This window comes from Oratosquilla oratoria, chromosome 42 (genome assembly GCF_046742065.1).
Source record: "Oratosquilla oratoria isolate Oo_2021 chromosome 42, ASM4674206v1, whole genome shotgun sequence".
Classification (NCBI taxonomy): Eukaryota; Metazoa; Arthropoda; class Malacostraca; order Stomatopoda; family Squillidae; genus Oratosquilla; species Oratosquilla oratoria.
This window is the reverse complement of record NC_134818.1, coordinates 7,653,316-7,676,434: the sequence shown is the minus strand read 5'-3', so window position 1 is coordinate 7,676,434 and position 23,119 is coordinate 7,653,316. Positions and strand designations below refer to the sequence as shown.

Sequence of the window (23,119 nt, the reverse complement as noted above, 5' to 3'; positions counted from 1 at the left end):
GTATATGTATGTATGTACATTGTTTACAGCATTGACATACTTAAAAAGTGTTTTTGTATTTCTTTTATAGTTTTATGTATATCTAGTAAAGAAATCTGTGGAAAACTTGTTTATTTTATTTACATTTCATTCTGTCCAATGAAACAATTTTAAAGCTCACCGTTAAGTCCGTTCGGCATCTTGGCTTCGGCTTATTGTCCTTCAGCAAAAATGCATTCGACATCCTGTTCATGCACATGGGGGAATAACCAGAAGACCTTGAGTAGATGTAACTGAGAGAAAGTTGTCAGTTAATAGTATTGTGGACATTAAGCCTGTGTTTCTCATACTGTAGGGATGGGCAAAATACAAATGTCTACTGAATCCTTGAAGGTTTAAAGGACTGAAGGATGTCTTGGAACTTTTAATCAAAATAAAACTGCACACATCAAACCATTGAGTAGGGAGTCTTTTCAGTCAATTCTGCAAGGAAATGCCTGGATAATTGCTTATGGTGCACTCATTAAGCTAGAGGAAAGTGAAAATATATCTTTTAGGAAGAGAGATAATACCACAACTGATAACTTATCATGAAATTTATTGACAGCAATCCATATCACAAATCTTAACTACATTTTTGACATCAAAGTTGAAAGTATTACCAACATATAGCAAGATTACAACATATGATAATAACAACAAAACAAAATACATAACCACTTTTATGTAAATGAGAACACAGTATAAAATCAGTGAAAAATTCTGTATTGAAAATAAGCTAAATCAAAATTAAAATGTTTGCATTTATGCCATATGTACACATACATCACATACTTTGTATTGTGAAACCATGCTTATACCAAACTTACATACAGTTCTTAAGTTTCTAATACATTCTACTACTAAAATGGACGGTACTGGATGGCAAAGTTGTTTTATAGGCAATATTAGGAAAACATCATTGACAGTATGTATATACCACCACGAGATCTAATGCAATGCACTGCATGTAGTTTAAGTTCTAGACAACTAACATATGTGTCACTATTCAGATTAGTAATCCTTTGTTACCACTGAAGCACATATGCAATTTATATGTATGCAGTTGTAGATAGGTAAGAAATCAGCCACCTTCTCACTTGTCTACACCATCAAAATTACATTCTTCATGACTTTGTGACAAAAGTAATTGTTGATATGATAGAAGTGCATACTTCTAAATCTTGGGTCTTCTGGAAACAAAGTTTATTCCTTTCAAGAAATATGAAAGGGCTATAGCAGTCCCAAATGAAATACATTAATGTTGGCTACTGTCAATAGTTATTTTAGAACATATTTCTAAAAAAAATGCATGCACAAAAGTGCAAACCCTTAAATCTCTACTAGGCTCCTACATTAAACAGTATATGTGATGAAAGTGAGAAATAATATCATTGATCTTTGTATATCATGACTAGATGATACATGTAAGATGATTACTTAAACACTAACAGCTGAACATTGAGGTATTTTAAAATTGCTAAAGAAGTGATAACAATTGAACCCACTTCCTTTTCCATCATGACTAATCTCAAAATGTCAAATTATTCAAGAGACATCAAATGTTTAATAGCAGTTCATCTACTGATAAAATACATGCAAGGTCATCTTAATGTTTTGCACTTGGAAAATCTATGAAAAAATACAAGCTTTTTATCTTAAATTAACTCAAACAGAAGTGCAAATAGCATCTGACAAATCAGTAAATAATTCATAAATGCAAAGAAAATTACAAAGTATCATTAAATGTCACATGCAAAATGTACTTCTAATGTACTAGCAATAAAGAAAAAGTTAATAATAATCCATTAAGTGAAAACAGGGCCTGCCTCAGGAACTGTAGGGCCCAATTATAACAAAAAGAATTGGGGGGGATGGGTCCCAGATTCACTGACAAAGTCTGTGAGCCTAAGTATATATTTTTGTATCACATATACAGTACATACATATACTGTAAGGCTTTTATTATCTTATAAAGGGGGTGACCAGCTAAGGCACATACCCATCTTCACCCACCCCACACCCATCTAACTCCTATTTGTCTTCCTTTCTATCTTAGCTCCTCGTGAATGAAAGGCCATTACTATCTCCCACCTACTGCGTAGGCCAGAAGCACTGCAGCAAGACACAGAACCTCTACAGCAGGCCCTAACAGCTGAAGCTGGTTTACCTCCACTACATTCTTATATGGCAACCTTCACACTTCATCCACTCAAAAATTTGCAAAGAAGAGAAGAATAAATCCCTTCAGGCTGCATCAATTTATCATACATTCTCCCTTCCCTGCTTGATAAATATTCCTCTTTTACCCAAGGCCCCCCTTCAACTCTGTTATTTGTGTATAGTGGTAATTTAGGGGGCCCAAAAACATTACATTTTGCAAAATATATTGCAGCTCCTAACATCAAATTATTGCCTTAAGAGTGGCCCATGAAATTAAAAAACTGCCCTGGTCATCTCACACTGATTTCACAATTTGTTCTACTAATAACTATTTTTCTGTATACAAAAATAAAGAATTAAATAACATAATATTTGGAGGATCTGGGACCAAAGGACACAAGATTCCCTGACTAGTTGTTGTTGTTGTTGTCGTTCCCTAGATTGTCTGTCCGAGCAGTCCCGTCTCCCCAAGGAATGCCATAGCAGAAACTGGGTTTTCCCACAAATCCTTTATAGAGCGTATGTTGTGTTGTTTGCGTGCATGATTGTGTATAATGCAGTCTTCCATTATGTGTTGTATGGTATGGGGTGACGTGTTACATCCTGGGCAGCTGTTCACAATGCGGTCATCCAGCCTCTTCTGGTAGCTTAGAAGTGCTGGGTGGTGACCGCACCGCAGTCTGGCCAAGTGGACTCTGTCCTTTCGTGGGAGAGAGGATTCAGAAGGGTGGATATCAGGGGGTCTGGCATGCAGCAGTGTGTTGTCTTTCAGTGTGTTAATGGAGTGGTGAGTGATATGATTATGAATATGTTTCTGGAGGCTGGTATTTGGTGGTTGTGGAGGAAGAGAAGAGAGTATCTGTGCATGATAAAGGTCTTTGGGTGTTGTTTTAATGTCTAGTAAATAAGCTTAGTGTGGTCCATGGGGCTCCCTCAGTCACAGGACAATTGAGAATAATCAGTCCATTTGGCTTAAGGCTGACCATGACTGAAAAAAAGTTGCCTCAAAGACAGACAAAATCTGCATAACAGTAAATGCTGTAAAATCATACAAATTCATAGGAACCATGAAATCAATTGTTTAATGATGAAGTGATAAATAAGGATGACTGAATTGATGATGTATGTGAAACAGCAAAACATCTTTCTTTCAAACTGATTAAAAATTAAATATAAAGATGAAAAGAAAAGAAAAAATAATGACAGGAATAAATAATGACTGGAGTGATACAATTAATACTACAAAATTTCTTCATTGAGTGACTTGTGGTCTAAATAGACCACCTAGGGGCTACAGGTCCGCCACAAGAAATAGTAATAATTATTGCCTTGACTCTCATCTATGTTATTCAACCTTTTCGCAAATGATTTCCTACCATCAGATTCAGACAAGGTCTGTGAACCTAAGTGTATACTTCTGTATCAAAGTGCTTGCCTACACAGATGACCTGATAATAATGACCCAGCATAGCAAAAACAAAATAACTATGAAAAACATTCAACCTTCCTTGTAGTTAAATAAACATGGTTAACAGAAGGAAACTTTAATCATAGTCTACACATAATTCTTGAGAACCACACTCAACTATGCTTCCACAGCATGGTTCCAAGCACCCTACAAACTACAAAATAAAGCACTGAGAATCATAACAATATGTACCAAATCAGACCCAACAGGACATCTACTGTACATACAGAAACCAAAATCCTCTCCAAAGAACATCACATGAAAGTGATAGGTACACAGTTCTTTGCAAGAACTCTCAACCCTATTTCCCCATCTCAATCTCATTACATCACACAAACACGTTTAACTGAAGTGAACTATGAAAACTGATATATAAATATGCCATACAAAAATACATTCACTCAGGTCTTAAAACAAGCACTTCAACACTGACCATCAAATTCCCTACTCCATCAAACCCCTCCAAATATCAACATCCCAGAAAAATTTATTCTAAGACAAGGAAGATCCACACTAACATGACTATGTAGAAGTCACCATTCAGTATTAAAAGAATACCATCACAGAACTAACCTGGCCACAAAAACAAAAAGGTCCAGATACATTCATCACACAGAAGACACCAAGCACTTCATTTTACACTACTCTTCCCTAGCCATACCCTGACAACAACATAATTTCTTCCTTGAGTGACTTGGGGCCAATCTGGTGGATGCTGCCTGCTACCTGGGAGCTGTGGGTCTCCAGCAAGAGAGGTCTGGGGTAATCAATTTGTGTGTGTGTGCATATATATATATATATATATATACACACATATATATACACATATATATACACACACACACATACTTATGGAGTACAGCAGAAGATTAAAGTGGCATTCCATTATATCGATGAAGAGATGATGAAAAAACTCATTGAAACCCTGATACATCCAAGACTGGAATATGTGTCAGTAATGTGGTCCCTAAGCAGGGTGAAGGATGTAAGCAAAATTGAGAGAATATAAAGGGCAGCAACCAAACTGGTCCCCAGGCTGGCAGATAAACCATATGAGGAAAGAGTAAAAGTACTGGATTTACCAACTTTGAAAAGATTGAAGAAAAAGAGGTGACATGATTACCGTAGTGTTCAGGTCACTAAAGGGGATAGATTGCATCGATAGAAGAGATCTCTCTGATTAAAGATAGGAGGGCTTGAAGAGATTATGGAAGTAAATTAAGAAAGACCATATGTCAAAAGGATGTGAAGAAATACAGTTTTCCATATAGATGTATAAATATGTGGAATAGCTTAGGTGATACAGCCCAAGCTCAAACAATACACGAGTTCAAATCCAAATATAATAATTGTGAATCAAAGATATAGATTAAGTTGGAACTGTACATGAATTTGAGTCTAAGTATGTTAGAAAATCAGAGAATAGGAGATGGGACCCAATAAGCATTGCTCCTTTCCTGTATACTACAATTAGGTAAATACACACACAAACACACACATATACCTTGATTCAATGGACAAAAAGGGAATAACAATGGTCTGATGAATATAAAAAAAAACTACATATCTATTGCAATTTAATATCAGACTTACTAAGGATTGTCAAGACAGGTTCTTGTATGCCATGATCATATAGTGGGGGGGGGGGGGTTAGTAAATTCGTTCTGAGTCACTGGATCTTGTTCATGGCCTCTGAAATCCATTAAATAGGAGTCCATTAAAGTGAGAGCTAAGAGTGTGTGTGTATGTATAATCAAGAAACAGTACAAATGGTTAAGTATTCCCTACTTTTATTTTCCACCAATATCAGCATGTGTACCTTCATCCACTGTTTACTGCCTATTACACCAAGCCACCTAGCTGAGTGTTTCTGTCAGAGCATTCACTGTTCCTTCCACTATTTGTCATACCAAAGGTGCCAGGCAAACATAGCTGTGTTGTAACACTGAAGTAGAAAATTAACATTTACAAATGACTGAAGAAAGATGAAAAAAAGGTACAAACAGTATGAAAAAGTACAAGTCCATCTACTTTATGACATAAAAGCTCAAAGTTCCAAGCTCGAAGAATCTTTCATGAACACGTGTGGTGACGAAGTCTCAGGTGAAAGACAAAGCTAAACTGAAGAATATGGGCCAGATTTGTTACATATGGTTCCATGGTGAACAAGATAAGGACCTGTATTGGGCCCATCTCTCATGGCACAGGCTTGATGTATGCATACTATGTAACTAAGCAGAAAACCCAGATATCCACAATACATAATTCCCCATGAGTGCTGGATAGCTGCAATTACACTATAAGGATCCTCTGAAGTACAGTATGTAATATATGCAGTGAAATGAAAATTATATTTGTATATTGTGAGTATAAGTGGATTACAATGGAGAGGTCAAAAGGTATTTATACAGAAATGTTGTACAGAACTTCATATTCTGCATAAGTTAGGTGATGTTTAATAGCAAACTAAAAAGAAAAAGAAAAAGATAAATTAATTAGCAATATCAGCTGGAGTCACATTAGAATACCTGGAAAATTAGGTAAAAATTGCACAACTTAATGGATGGTTTATTTCATATATATATATATATATATATATATACACACACACATACATACATACAGGGATTTCTTGAATTGTGCGTGTTTAGAATATGTGATATTGGAATAACACGAGGTAAAAAAACCTGGTCATTTTTTCATATTACATGGATTATTTAGAATAACTTGATGTAAAAAATCAAGTAAGCAATAGTAAAACTAACTGTTCACTTTTTGCGATTTTTACATTATGCGATCCCTTCAGGAACATATCTCTCACATAAATCGAGAAATCCCTGTATATATATATATATACATATATATATATGGTTAAAGAAAATGGAGAAAATGGGAGATAAGCCAGTTGTTCTTTGCTGATGACACTACTTGTAGCAGGATCAGAGGTGGGATTAAAGAAGTTAATGATAGAGTTTGGGAAGGTGTGCAAAAAAAAGGAAGTTAAAGATAAATATGGGTAAAAGGTGATCAGATGTACAAGGGGAGAATATGGCAGCAAACTGGAAGTGAATATTAAGGGAGAGAGATTGGAGGAAGTGGATAGCTTTAGATACTTGGGTGCAAATGTGGCAGGAAAGGGAGTGGAGGTGGAGGTAGAATGTAGATTGAGAGAAGCAAGTAAATGCCTTGGAGTATTAAAAAGTGTAATGAGAAATAGACATTTGGGAATGGATGCTAGGAGGAGATTGTATGAAGGAATGATTGTGTTGACAGCACTGTATGGGGCAGAAACATGGAACATAAGATGAAATGCCTGAGAAGTATGGTAGGGATTACTAGGCTGGATAGAGTGAGAAATGAGGAGGTGAGGAGGAGAGCAGGGGTGGAAAGGGAGTTGGGAGACAGGGTGATGAAAGAGTATTGGGATGGTTTGGACACATGGAAAGAATGAGTGAAGAAAGATTAGTAAAAAGAGGTGTGGAAGGCAGAGGTGGAAGGAGTGAACATGAGGGGATAACCAAGGATGAGATGGATGGATAGGGTAAAAGGGGCACTGGGAAAGAGGGGAATGTCTGTTGAGGAAGGAAAGGAGAAGACAAAGATAGGGGTGAGGGGAGAATGATTGTGTACAGATGATGCTGTGATACATGGAAGGGAGTGTGTAAAGGATGGGAGGGGTGAAGGGGTATGCATGAATGATATTTTGACTCAGCCTAATGGGATTTCTCTGCCTTCTCTTTTTCTGCATGAGGGGACAGAGGGGGGAATTAAATGAAGCAGCCTTGCTGTGGATATGTTGTGTCTTGCTACATTGTTTCTGACCTAGGGCAGTGGGCAAGATGCAGGGAGGGGGGTGAATGGGAGTGGAGTATGTGGGGATGGAATTGGTATGATTGGATTTTATTCCTTTGTTTTTGGCTACATCCCTTCTAAGAGGGAAAAGCCATTGGCATATGTATGTATGTGTATGTGTGTGTGTGTGTGTGTGTGTATATATATATATATATATATATATATATATATATATATATATATATATATATATATATATATATATATATATATATATATATATATATACACACAATGCTTGAGATAGGATTGGTCTGCCAGGGCTGCAGAGGACCAATGCGATGTCGAAAATGGAAACACCCTTAAGGTGGGTGAATTCGAATGTGCCCCCTACCACTGTAGAATTGTGACCTGTCATCCAGGAAGAGCCAAGATAAGAGAGAGAGGGAGGGGGTGGATGGGAGTGGAGTATATAGGGATGGAATGGGTGGGAGTGAATTTTTGACTACCTCCCTTGTAAAGGGAAAAAAGCCTTTAGTATACGTATGTATTATTATTTTTTTTTATTCTGTTTTTTTTCTTTTTTGCTTGATCTGAATGGTCTAATTACTTGAACATTTTGTATACCTAAATTGAAGATAGAATGTTTACTGTATCTTTATGTCCATTTTCTTTATGAGAAATGATATCTCTTACATCACCATTTGGTATGCAAACAACCATGAAGTATTGTTTACCTTTTCCTTTGCCTTAAATTCTTAGATTTATTGCCTCAGTATTTCCTTCATTCATTATCACTTCATCTACTTTTATGCCCTTTTTTTCACAACTATTTCTATCCCATCTACTATTTCTGAGCTATAGGTCAATATTTCTTGATAGCATATCATTTCTTGCCCAGGCACATTATAATGGACTCATTTTTATACAGTTGGAAACCCTTTTCATGGGGAGAGATGCTGCACATGAAAATACACAGATGAATAAAGATAAAGTCTACAAAATACTTCAAGTGCAACAGACTTAATATAGGGATGGTAAATAATGAGATAAACAAAGGAATCTAATGGTGAAAGTTACAATAGGTTGATCATAAAGAAGGAAGATCAGGATGCAAGACAGAATATAAAAAGCCACAACTAAAGTCACAAATACTAAAAATAAAAGAGAAGCTACAGAAGGACAAAATGACTCGAATCGTGTGGGTTAATGCTTAGACCCATGAACACACAGTATGCATGCACAATATCATGCCTAGAAGAGCTTGCTTTAGTCTCAGCATGCACCTTATGCATTTTTTTATATCCTCTTGAAAAGCATGTGGTTGATCTCATTTAATTTCTAACACAACACACAACATGCATCTCTTGTCACCATGAGGGTTATAGAAGCAGTAAGAACCAGGTTAGCCTCTTCAGTATGGTGATGCCCCCTCAGCTGAATCAAATCGACTGGTGTTAACCAGAAAAAAATCCGTAGAGGGCGGCACTGTAACAAAATGGTTAATTGAGACAACCTTAACACTTCTGCACAGTGATGCCCCTCCTCTTAGCTAAGTAAATTGTTCAGCATTAGTAAGAATAAAATTTTTAAGGGACATCACTGTAGTAAAGGGGTTAAAGGAAAAATAAACTTCCCATGTGCCATCCCACAGTCTTTGCTGGGCACTATAAAGCACGGAGAGCACATGCATGCAGAGATTTAAAAATAGCAGATCAAAGCCAAATAATATAAATGACAACCATGTAACTTAGAACAGCTGTTCCTGGTAGTATTAATAAAAACTTCATGAAGGAACCAAGAAAGAGTGTTGGATGGCAGAATATTTCTTAATAACAATATGGTTGGTAATCAAACAATCTGTTCCCCAAGGTCTCTTGTACAAGACCCATGGCTCCCAGGTAACCAATAACAGCCATCAGATTGGCCCACAAGTCTATCAAGGAGATATTATGTTGTCTAGATAGTGCAACAGTGGGGCAATGTAGGACAAGGTATTCTGTGTTTTCTGTGAGGTGATTGCATCTTGGTCAATTTGAGTCTATGGCCAGGCCTATGCTGTGTAGGTAGTTTCAATGCTGGGTGCTGGTCTGAACTAAGTTGTGTTAATGTGGTTCTTGCTTGTCATGGGAGGGATTTCTCAGTTGGGTTGATATTTAGGGGCTCCAGGTGGTGTCCTGAGTTTGGGGGTTGGTCTTGGATTAATAAGGATAGTAGTGAAGGACAGGATGACTGGAGAGAGGTAAATTACTAGTGGAGTACCACATGGATCAACGATAGCACCAGTTATGTTCTTGGTGTATGTTAATGTTATCATGGACAATTTCATTTAATCAGTTATGCTAACTTATTTTTTTGATTATGCAAAGCTCATAAGAAGATTGAAAAATAACAAGGATTCCAGGTTACTAGAGAAAATGGATAAGATACAAGTGGAGCTGAAAATGGAAAACTAATTTCAATGTGAAGAAGTGCAAGATATTGGAAATGGGTGTAAGAAAAGGATAAGAACTGCTATATAAAATGGGTATTGACAATTACAAGAGGAGGAGAAAGGACTTAGGAATGATGGTTATGGAAACTTAAACTCTACTGAAGAACAGAGGCGAATGTTTAGAACCACGAAATTCTCTGAGAGAAAAAATGGAATACCAGAGGCCATGAGATGAAACTAAAAGTGACTAGATGTTTGAAGGCCATTTAAAAAAATCCTTATAGGATTATGGATTCAAAGAATAATTTGACGAAGAAGACAAATATGAGGAAAAACAGAAATGACCAATAGGAATGCAAAGATGGGACTCTATAAGCATAGCCCTTATCCTGTATATTGCAATTAAATGAATCCATATGTGACTTACTGGTGATTAGATAGCATCTTGGGCTCACACTGCATGACCTGAATTTGTGCTGCAATCATGGCATAAAAGATTTCACTAATACTGAAAGTTATTATTGTCCCCTGTGAGCATGGGGATGAGTGTAAGGTATGTGTAAGGCCATAGGATTATCCACTGAGGGACAATATGTGCTCTGAGCTTCTATCCAGAGGGTCAATCTTGAGTTCACCTCATGACTCGAGACCATGGTGAAACCCATATCCACATCCACACATACAATAAAACTCTGAATATACAAAACCAAGGATATTAATTCTACTTGTGCATCCTTCTTACATCTGGTATCAAAACACGTTCAAATTAACACTGTTGATAACACTTGCACATATTAAAGTTAAAATATTGCAAAAAATAACTAATTCATATTTTCATTAAGAAATCTTTGAAAAATTCTTTGTCTAGCTGTTACAGTCAGCTACTGACATGTATGAATATTTGATAAGCTTTCACTATTGTGAGCATTAAATATTAATGAAGACACTTATTCTTAATTGAGGAAAGTGGAGGTATTACATGATAATGGAAAAGAGACTAAATAAATATATAAATAAAATAATATATAATATACTGTACACTTAAAACATGCAGTTAAATATGACAGTAAAAAGTCATTGCAGCTTTCCTATCATTAGTAAATAAAAATATGAATTTTGTAGTGATTTTATGTGCATGTTGACCATGACATACTGTGAATATGAAATAAAGACTAGCTAAAGTTAAACCAAAAAGCATATTCAAAGAACTGTGAGTTGTATGCATGTAAATATGAATAGATATGTACATCTGATAAATATACACTGAACTCTCGACATAAGAACCAATATAAAGAGGGAAGAAGGTGCCAGTAAAGCCTGAAGTTTGTTACACCAATTGGGGAGAGACTTGCTATCAAGAGCCACTGCAGGATGTGTTCTTGCTGACACAGGAGGGCCCCACATCAACAAGGACAGGGTTCCACAAGCCAATATGTTTGCAAGCAGACTATGAAGACCTGGGTCAAAAGAATGGTGCTCAATGCTTTAGAGAACAAGCTATAGAATTTATGTTCTTACTGTATCCCCCTTACTGGTCATCCTCCTGCATGTCAATCCATGATTTTGGTGTTGTTAGAGTTGTTTGTTGCTTTACTGGCTTAGATAATTCTCATGATATTCCTTTTGATGAAAGTACAATGATTTACTTGTTACCAAAATATCATATTTCACTTTGAACTATTTTAAACTCATATCACTTCAGTGAAAACCTATTCCACTCTGTTTCTACTCCCTCCTCCTCCTCCTCTTCCTCCCATCCATTCCTCATCCCTGATACCTATTGCCATCCCCAAAGCCAAACAATCCACTCTTTCTTGTTGTAGCACAATACTATCCCTAAAATAGAAGTCATGCTATGAAGAAATGCAATACTTTCTTGCCGTACATTAATACCATACTGTAGACAACTTACTGCTTTCTCCAATCAGTCAATTTTATTTTGAACTCTTCTTTTTCATTTAGTCATTTAAACATCACTTCCTGCCAAAGACCATACAGAAGATTATTTACTAAGTTCTCCATTCTGTTTCTAAACTCTTATTTCCTAATCTATGATAATGTCACTTATCCCATGAGATAACTTTTTTTCTTCAGTTGTGATTTCAAGGGAAATTTGTATGTATTGATAAAATACTAGACCAGCATGATGTTGTTGCTATTTGCCTATGTCATATTTATAACTAACACCATCTTTAGAAAGAGGAGTGCCCAATAAATTGTTTGAATATGGGTTCTTTTTTTGTCTTCCTCATCCAAAACCATGTAAAAGATACTAATCATCAATGTGGAGACATTAAAAGAGAAAAGGCAAGTTCACCAGTGTATACAAAAACTTCTTCATGTTATAGAAGGGACAGGTATGTACTCAAAATTAAAAGCCATATTTCTAGCTATGAAAACAACAAAGCCCTTGGGAAGTTAATTTTTTTTTTTTAAAGTTTAAATGTCCCCTAGCACAAACAGGTGAAGTTTCCAACATTAATGTGCACATCAATGGGGACGAAACTACATGCCCTCTGGCAGTGCCACATAACTGACATATGTGTTACCACTAGAACAACCTACTTGCAATGAGTGTAGAAGTTATGTACACTTAGAAAAGAACATCATATCTGACAGTAACAGTGACTATACAAAAGAAGAATGGTAAAAATATTGTAGGAGGATAAAGTGCAGTCTGTGTGGGAATAGGTGTTCAGTGCGATACGACATGTAGGAATTGAGCAATGTGACATTATTTTGGCATCCATCCATCAACTCGGAAGAGGATGTGTCACTTGGATTTTGTAATCCTAACCTATGTAATGTCTGTGTTTAACTGTGTAAATGTTAGTATGAACATAAACTTCATGCTGATATTTGCATGCACCCAATAATCATGCTCAGCATTAAAATTTGATCAAATTTTCTCCTAAACATGCTGCAGGCTCCACAATTCTCTAAGTCATTAAATGCTTTACACCAAGTGTGCTCTCTGTCTAAGCCATTGGTGGTGGAACTTTAGCTTGCATTTCTGGGTCCTGGTCATCATTGTAAACAAGAGGAGCAGTCTTGTGGTATCGTCTCAGAATGGACTTCTTCTTTGGTTTATTACTGGCCTCAAGCTCAAGTTTTTCTGAAAAAAAAAAAAAAAAAAAAAAAAGAGAGAGAGAGAGAGAGAGAAATAAAATTAATTTACTATTCTCACACAAAATGTATGGGTCTATGAATTTATGAATACTGTACATATATTCATGTATATATCAAAGGCCTGGGTCTAATAATGGGCACATGAGTGCACACACTAAAACACTCGATAGAGAGGACTTGTTAAATTGGGACAAGAGAAACATAAAATGACATGGAAAGAAACTCAAAAAAGATAGTTATAGAAGAGATCTGAAGAGGAACAGTTTTCCACACAGAGTGGTGGACACTTGGAACAAACTGGACAAAACAATAGCGTGTCCAAACACCATACACGAATTTAAGAGCAAACTAGACACTGTGAGATACAAAGGCAGGACATCATAAGCATAGCTCCCCTTCCTGTAAGATACAACTAGGTAAATACACACACACACACACAAAGGGAGGGGAGTAGGGAGTGATTTTGTGTAAGTGATATCTTGATGCAGCTCAAAGGGTCTCCCTTGTTTTCTGTGAAATGTCTGAGAAGTATGGTTGGATAGAGTGAGAAACAAAGAAATGAGGAGGAGAGTGGGAGTGGAGAAGGAGATGACAGATAGGGTTGGATAGAGTGAGAAACAAAGAAATGAGGAGGAGATTGGGAGTGGAAAAGGAGATGACAGATAGGTAAAAGCAGCAATGACTGCAACAGCACTGTAGGAGAGAGGCCAAACGCAGAGTATGGGATCCAATATATTTGACGTTTCGCCCAGCAGGGCTTCTTCAGAAATAACACAGTTGAGAAACATTTTACTCCTTATATAGCCCGAGCTTGCGGGAAGAAACAAACATAAAAATTATGTACACACAATTTGCACAAATTGCTTGTTACTTGGTTATTAAAATTGCCATTTTTTTTTTTTTTTGTAATAAATAAAACATTGGCAATTTTAATAACCAAGCAACAAGCAATTTGCGCAAATTGTGTGTACACCATTTTTATGTTTGTATTCTCCCTGCAAGCTCGGGCTATATAAGGAGTAAAATGTTTCTCAACTGTGTTATTTCTGAAGAAGCCCTGCTGGGCAAAACGTCAAATATATTGGATCCCATACAATGACAGATAGGGCTGATGAAAGAGTATTAAGATGGTTTGGACACATGAAAAAAATGAGTGAAGAAAGATTATTAAAAGAGGTGTGGAAGGCAGAGGTGGATGGAGTGAACTTGAGGGGATGACTAAGGATGAGACAGATGGATGGGGTGAAAGGGGGTTTGAGCAAGAGGCAAATGTCTGTAGAGTAAGGAAATGAGAAGGTGGGAGATAGGGTTGAGTGGCAAATGGCTCTATATAAATGATATTGTTATGCAAGGAAAGGAGGGGGCAGAGGATGGGATAGAGTAAGGAGTGGTCATGTGTGAGTGATATTTTGACACAGCCTGAGGAGATTTCTCCCTGTCTTCTCTATTTTCTGCACAAGGGGACAGAGATGGGGGGGTTGCCAATTAAGTGAAGCAGCATGCTCTGGATATACTGTATCTTGTTGCATTGCTTCTGACCCAGGACAGTGGGCAGGATACAGGGATGATCTGTCATCCATGAGGAGCTAAGATGAGAGGGAGGAAAGGATGGTGGAGGGGAGTGGAATGGGTGGGAGTAGGTGCATACCTTTTGACTTTGCTACCTCCCTTATAAGGGAAACCTTTCTCCCCATCTCCATTTCTGCATGAGGGGACAGAGAGGGGGGTCACCAATTTAGTGGAGTGGCCTTGCTCTGGATGTGCTGTGTCTTGTGACACTGCTTCTGACCCAGGGCAGTGGGCGAGATATAGGCATAACCTGTCATCCAGGAGGAGCCAAGATAAGAGGGAGGGAGGGAAGGAGGGAGGAGGGTGGATGGGGGTGGAGTATGTGGGGATGGAATGGGAGTGGATTTTATGCCTTTGTTTTTTGGCTACCTTCCTTGTAAGGGGGAAACAGCCTTTGGTATATGTATGTATATATGTAAGTATGTATGTATGTATGTATGTATGTATGTATGTATATACATATATATATATATATATATATATATATATATACATACATACACATACATATAGAAATAGAAATAATATCAAGACAATACTAATTTTGAAAACTAATGACTAACCTTTAACATAACTAGTTAGACCTGGAGTGGTTGATGGTACATAGTAGGTCTCGTTTTCATACTTGTCCACTGCATTCAGGTTGAATATTTCATCATCTGAATCTATAGGAATGCATTCACCATCACGAGCCTCTTCTTTAGAAAAATCAAGCTGGTGTAAAACTGTAAACAAATGATGCCAAAACAGTTATAAACTACTATACTGTATATTACTTATATACATATATTCTTCTGTTTTCATCTTTAATTTAGAATAAATGTATAAATATAAGATTTATGTAAACGAGATTATAAATTTGAAATGCTGTTAAAAACATAGTGGACAGTGGACATCTTATCCTATACTACCCCACCTTAACTATCTCTAGACAACAACACAACTTCTTCCTTGAGTGACCTATGAGCCTGAACAGTGGCTGTTGCCAGTTACATGGGAGCCATGGGTCTTCTGTAAAGGAGACCCATGGCAACAGATTGAATGATACTCATAGAAGCCATGCAAGACTTCAAACCCTCACACTCCTTATTTTTATACATTATGTAGAAGTAATGCTGTGGATGTGCTGTGTCTTGCTGCATCGCTTCTGACCCATGTAGTGGGCAGGAGACAGGTATGATCCTTCATTCTTGAGGAGCTAAGATAACAGGGAAGCAAAGGTAGTGGATGGGAGTGGAATGGGTGCATGCCTTGACTTGGCTACCTCCCTTATACAGGAGAAGCCCTCGATATAAAGAGATAGATGATGATGATATAGTTAATGTCATAAACTCCCCCTACCAGAAAGCTAGGATGGTGCCCCTCACAGAGGACTTTGTAGCACGGAATTTAATGAACCATCCCCTTGGTTCAATTTCGCTGGTGGCAGGATTTGAACTGCCATCCCCTTGACCTTCACTGCAAGTAACGATGCCCTAACCCGATCAGCCAGCCATCTAATTTACAAATAATTTTTCTAAAACATAACCCACTCTGTACAGTGAGAACTAATTGTATTTCTTACCTGTTGCAGACCCATTCATGTGTACCCCACCATTACTACAAGAGCTTTGAGTAGGTGAAGGCATGGTGGAACTAAGAGAGGATTTGGGTGAAGGCACAGCAGGGATGACAGACTTTGGTGAATCAGGTTGGACATGATTAGAAGCAGGACTAGTTTCAAACTCTCCTTCGTTTTCATTTTCAGTTGATTTACTTGGAGATCTATGAACCACAACCATACGATGCGATTCAAACGAATCTGTTGGGTTGAATTTGGTTTCTGCACCTTTAGTAACTTCTTCCTTATCTCGATCCTGAATCAAATGAAAAATAATAGATATCATAATAAATCATTGATCTTGTTATTTGTTTTCAAATTTCATAATACACACTGGGAAACAAAAATTAGGTTAGGTTGAAGTCAGGGACTGTTCAGGTAACAGTATCCACTATTCTGTACAACAGTTGGTGGGAGCAGTGTAGCCTGTAATGTTGTGCATTGATGTTCTTGCATTTTTGTGCATTTCATTTACCAAAATTTATCAACAGTAAGAAATATTAACCACAGTCTAAAAACAGCTCTTAAGGACTACACTCCACAGCATGGTTACCAACAATCAGTAAAACAGACAAGTTACACACTACACAAAATAAAGCAGTGAGAATAACAGCATGCACCAAAACCACTCCAACTGAACATCTGCATAAAGAAATCAAAATCTTTACCATACAATATCACATGAAAATGACAGATCCACTTGACCATGGGTCTCTTGTAAAAGAGACCTGGGGCAAAGGAATGATTGAATAATAGGTGCACAGTTCTAGGCATGAGCCTTCAGTATTACTCACCCATCTCATTACATCACACAAACACAACCAAATCAATGCAACAACAAAACTATACCATCAGCATAACACTCAAACATTTAAAACAATCTACTATCCATGCCACACAATACAAGCTCTTCAAGACCAGCCACCAAACTCCCTACTCTATCAAATCCCTCCACATAAAAATACCTCCTAATCAAGACACACACTGGCCTAATTGCATTCAGGTCACAATCCAACACTGAGACAATAAAAGCACAGAAAAGGCTTGAGTACAGAAACAAACAGCCCCAGATGCAACAATCATACAATGGGCACCAAACACCATATCTTAAACTGCCCCACCCTAGCTATACCCAAACAATACAATATTTCTTTATTGAAAGACTTTTGGATCAATCCAGTGGATGTTGCCAATTACCTGGGAGCTGTGGGTTTCCTGCAAGAGACCTAGAGCAACAGACTGACTGATATCAATAATGATATTACATACTATTTAGATGAGACCAAAGAGCTCCCAAGTAACTGGCAACAGCCATCACATTGGCCTACAAGTCACTCATGGAAAAAATAATGTGTATTTGTCTGGGTAAGGCTACAGTAGAGCTATGTAAGATGAGGTGTTTGATGTCTTTGGGACTGTGATTGTAATTGGGGCAATTTGTTTCTATGGGAAATCCTATTCTGTGTTAATATTATTTCAATGCTGTATGGTGGTCTGAATGTGGACATACTAGTGTGGTTCTTGATTGGAGAAGGAGACAGGGAGGATGGGGAGGAGGAGGAGGAGGAGGAGGAGGAGGGGGATGAAGAGAGGGAGGGGGAGGAAGGGGAGGAGAAGGGGGACAAGGAGTATGGTACAATGATTATTTTAGTGAACCATTACAAAAACTACAAACAGTAAGCATAATGTGAACCTAGGAAGGTTATGAGTTGGGATGAGAAAAAGTATTTGCTTGCAGCACTACCAGAGAACATCAAATTAATCCAATCTAAACTTGCATATTTATCATTTCATAAACACATCAGAACTTACATAGCCATTGAATAGGAAAGAATGTTTAATTTACCTTCTCTGGGGATGATGAATCAGATGACTGTTGCAGTGAGGCTGCTGATGTAAAACCTAACTCTCTCAACTCCTTAGCATCAGATGAGTTGCTAAGTTGATCTACTTCTGGTGCTGAAGACTTTGGCCACGTTTCTTCCACACTATTATCATGATGCTCGACATCCTATTATAAGTGAAATTAACTATCATCACAATGCTCAGCTCTATTTGATTACTGTGCTAGTTTTTGAGGAACCCTAAGATATTGACTGACAAACCTTGTACAGTGATACCTTGAGATATGATTGCCCTAACATACAAAAAATTTGAGATATGATGTAAAACTTTTTAAAATTTATACCCTAACATATGACGAAAATTTTGAGATACAATGTGGTGATCCACGATAATTTGAAACACCAGCGGTAGGTGGCAGACTGTTCACTCAGCTCCTAACAATTCCTGACACTTCAGTTCATGTGTTGTCTTCTCATTTACATCTTCCCTGTTTGTTCAACATGTTTGTGCCTGTTTTGTGTATTATCGTTTTGGTTTTTGTGCATAACCATGGGTCCCAAAGGTAAGGACAAGGATGGTGAAAAAAAAGAAAGAAAGAAAGAAAGAAAGAAAAAAAAAAAAAAAAAAATGGAGGTACATACATACATATACCAAGGCTTTTTCCCCCTTACAAGGGAGGTAGCCAAAAAGGAAAAGGCAGAAAATCATTCCCACCCATTCCATCCCTGAATACACTCCACACCCCTCCACCCTCCCTCTTATCTTAGCACCTCCTGGATGACGGGTCATCCCTGCATCTTGTCCACTGCCCTGGGTCAGAAGCAGTGTCGCAAGACACAGCACATCCACAGCAAGGCCGCTTCATTAAATCGGCGAGCCCCCCTCTCTGTCCCCCTATGCATAAAAGGAGAAGACGGGGAGAAATCCCTTCGGGCTGCGTCAAATTTTGCTAACACATACTACCTCACCCCCCATTCCACCTCATGCATCACAACATCATCCATATACAACCATTCTCCATTCACCCGTCTTCTGTCCTCTCCCGACCTTCCTCAACAGACATTCCCCTCTTCACCAAAGCCCCCTTCACCCCATCCATCCACCTCATCCTAGAACATCCCCTCATGTTCACTCCCTCCACATCTGCCTTCCATACCTCTTTTACTAGTCTTTCTTCACTCATTCTTTCCATGTGTCCAAAACATCCTAATACTCTTTCATCAACCCTATCTCCCAACTCCCTTTCCACCCCCGTTCTTCTCCTCACCTCCTCATTTCTCACTCTATCTAGCCTATTAACACCCATCATACTTCTCGGACACCTCATCTCAAACACATTCAAACTCCTTCTCTCTTCCTCTCTTATGTTCCATGTTTCTGCCCCATACAGTGCAGTTGGCACAATCACTCCTTCATACAGTCTCCTCTTAGCATCCATTCCCAAATGTCTATTCCTCATTACACTCTTCAATCCACCAAGGCATTTACTCGCTTCTCTCAATCTACATTCTACCTCCACCTTCACTCCACCTTTTCCTGCCACATTTGCACCCAAATATCTAAAACTATCCACTTCCTCCAGTCGCTCTCCCTTAATGCTTACTTCCAGTCTACTGCCACTTTCACCCCTTGTACATCTCATCACCTTACTTTTACCCACATTTATCTTTAGCTTTCTTCTATCACATACTCTCCCAAACTCTGTCACCAACTTCCTCAGTCCCTCCTCCGATCCTGCCACAAGCGCAGTGTCGTCTGCAAACAACATCTGGCTCACCTCCCACTTTTCTCCATTTTCCTTAACCATCTCCAATCCCTGACCCACTACCCTTGCATTTACCTCTTGCACTACCCCATCCATGTATAAGTTGAACAGCCAGGATGACATAACGCATCCTTGACGAAGTTCCACCTTTACCTCGAACCACTCACTCTCTCCATTTCTAATCCTGACACAAGCTCTACTACTCTCATAAAAACTCTTGACAGCTCCTAGAGGCTTTTCCTCCTATCCCTTATATCTGCATAACCTCCCACAGTGCCTTTCTTTCTACCCTATCGTAAGCCTTTTTCTAGATCCATAAAAGCCCAAAAAACATCCTTCCCCTTTCCTATAGCTTTCTCACATATTTGTCTTACCACAAAGATCTGATCTACACAACCTCTACCCGTCCTAAATCCACACTGTTCCTCACCAATTACTCCCTCTGTTCCTCTCCTAATCCTCTCAATCAAGATCCTCCCATAAGCCTTCCCAACTACACTTAACAAGCTAATCCCTCTGAAACTACTACATTCACACTTGTCCCCTTTTCCCTTGTAAAGTGGAACTATACAGGCACTCCTCCAGTCCTCCGGCACTCTACCCTCTCTCCAGCAAACATTAAATAACCTCACCAACCAGTCCACCATCACTGAACCTCCCTTTTTCAGACATTCTGCATGACATCCATCCAGACCAGGTGCCTTACCTGCTTTCATCATTTTAACAACTGCCTTCACTTCATCCTTCCTTATTTCTCCTCCATTTTCCTCACTCATCACTCATTTTCTTAGCATTTCCCACTGCAACTATCTTTCCCTCCCCTATCCTCCTTCACATTTAGCAACTCCCTAAAATATTCTGCCCATCTTCCCCTTACTGCCTTCTCTTCCACTATCATCTCTCCATCTGCACCTTTTACCTTTTCTTCTCTACTTGATTCGCCTCCTCTTCCTCTCTTAATTTCTTTCCAAAACATCTTTTTAGTACTTTCAAAATTTTCTGTCATACTCTTACCCCACTTCACATCTGCTCTCCTCTTTGCCTCCTTTACCTTTTGCTTTACTTCTCTTTTCTTTTCTTTGTACCTCTCATATGACTCCCTCGTCCTATTTTGTAACCAATCTGAGAAAGCTCGCTTCTTCTCTCTCTTCTACAACCAAATATAAAATAATTGCAAAACATGAGTGTGGTGTGCTGGTGAGTGACTTAGCCAAAGAATATGGATGTAATGCATCAACAATATCCATGATCATTAAGCAGAAAGATGCAATAAGGAATATGCAGCCTTCCAAAGGCATCACCATTATACTGAAGCTTAGAACAGACCTATATAATGAGATGGAGTGCCTACTTTTAACATGGTACGATATGATAAATAATATTTATCATTGTCATCTATTATTTTAACATTGTGTGTGCTATTACTTATGTATTTATCTATAAATTGTGCTTTTGTTTAATTTAAGTTTGTTTTAGGGTAATTTCATATTGCTGGAACATTCAAATGGGAATAATTGTTTTGAGATACAATTTTTTTGACATATGAGGGCAGTCAAGGAACAAATTAATTTCGTATCTCAAGGTATCAATGTACTGCTATATTGTTATTGAAAGAACAAACCATAGAGAGGAAGAACCAAGAAGCCAAGGAACCCCAAAGCAATCACAAATCCACCTATTTATAGAGAAGACCTGGACCAAATTACATGGATATTCTGGAGCCATGAATGACTTGGTGGTTACATGCTCATTATATGCGGGAAACCCTCAGAGAAATTCCTTCAATGACAAACAAGAGCCACTCTATCACATCTGTGTCCATGCCACCATCCAGCTTTACAACAATATCAACAAGAATAGGCCTAGCCACAGATACAAACTGCCCCAGATGTAATGACCACACAGAAGATAGAGACCAGCTCAACTTACTTGTACACTGCCCAACTCTAGACTTACCTTGACAATAAAACAATATCTCTTCAGTGAGTGACTTATGGTCCAATCCAGTGGCTGTTCTGGTTACCTGGAAATTGTAGGTCTCCTACAAGGGACCTGGGGCAATGGGTTAATTAATATGCATTCACCTTTACCCATTTCATCCTCAACAGCAGTTCTTTCCACTCCACCATGCATTCACCTAGCTCATCACTTAACAATAGTCACTCCTTCCCTCACTCACCATCTTGCCACTCCTGATACCTAACCTAGGCTACTATGCTTGAACATTCTAACTCACCTTTCCCTTTCAGTTTTGTCCCACTCAAAACTAACACTCATCTTTCTTGTCAAATATCCTATCAAACTATTCTCTTTTGCTCTCATCTGTACAACATCCATGCACATTCAATGACCCAATTATCAAAGTTATGGTTAGAGTCCTCCTATATCCTCTAATGCCTCAACTTTTCAGAGGGAAAACTACAGAGAGGGAATTCTGAGTCCCCTCACTTTGTCCCACTTATTCATTTTATATGATATCAGGAACACACCCCACACCAGATGAAGAATGTAACATTACAGATTATTGCCCAAAATATATTGTCAATACCTCATATGGTGTGTGTGTGTGTGTGTATGTGTTAGAGAGAGAGAGAGAGAAAGGGGGGGAGGGGGAGAGAGTGAGGGAGGGAAGGAGGGAGAAGGAGGGGTATAACAAGAAAATAAATACACACAAACATACTCATACCAAGGGCTTTTTCCACCTCACAAGGGAGGTAGCCAAAGTCAAAAGGCATAATCCCACTCCCACCCATTTCATCTGTACTCACTCCACTCCCATTCACCACTCCTCCCTCGCTCTTATCTCAGCACAAAAATAGATATACATACATACATACACACATACCAAAGGCTTCCTCCCCCTTAAAAGGGAAGTAGCCAAAGTCAAAAGGCATAATTCCACTCCCACCCATTTCATACCCATCCACCACCCCTCTCTCCCTCCCTCTTTTCTTGGCTCCTCCTGGATGGCAGGTCATCCCTGCATGTCACCCATTGCCTTGGGTCAGAAGCAATGCAGCATGACACAACACATCCACAGCAAGGCCACTTTATATAATTGGTGACCCACCCTCACTGTCCCCTCATGCAGAAAAAGAGAAGACAGGGAGAAATCCAGTTGGGCTGTGTCGAAATATCAGTCACACATAACCACTCCCTAACTCCCCCATCCACTCCCTTACATGCATCACAGCATCATCCATATACAACCATTCTCCATTCACCCCTATCTTGTCTTCTCTCTTCCTTCCTCAACAGACATCTCCCTTTATCAATGCCCCTTTTACCCCATCCATCCATCTCATCCTTGGTAGCCTCTTCCTGTCCACTCCATCC

At 38.5% G+C, this 23,119-nt stretch overlaps 1 protein-coding gene across 2 annotated transcripts in view; it reads right to left on the bottom strand.

The window, feature by feature from the left end:
• Positions 1-7,686: 7,686 nt before the first annotated feature.
• Positions 7,687-23,119, bottom strand: part of LOC143021723 (uncharacterized) — a 32,398-nt gene continuing 16,965 nt past the window's right edge. Inside the window, exons 7-10 of one of the 2 annotated variants that reach the window (XM_076179400.1) lie at positions 18,020-18,184; positions 16,138-16,429; positions 15,137-15,298; positions 7,687-12,990 (exon numbers count right to left, since the gene is read on the bottom strand). In XM_076179400.1, the coding sequence (XP_076035515.1) occupies positions 12,854-12,990; positions 15,137-15,298; positions 16,138-16,429; positions 18,020-18,184 (756 nt within the window). In that variant the 3' untranslated portion in view covers positions 7,687-12,853. The remainder of the gene's footprint in view (positions 12,991-15,136; positions 15,299-16,137; positions 16,430-18,019; positions 18,185-23,119) is intronic. The other variant, XM_076179401.1, reaches the window with a different exon arrangement.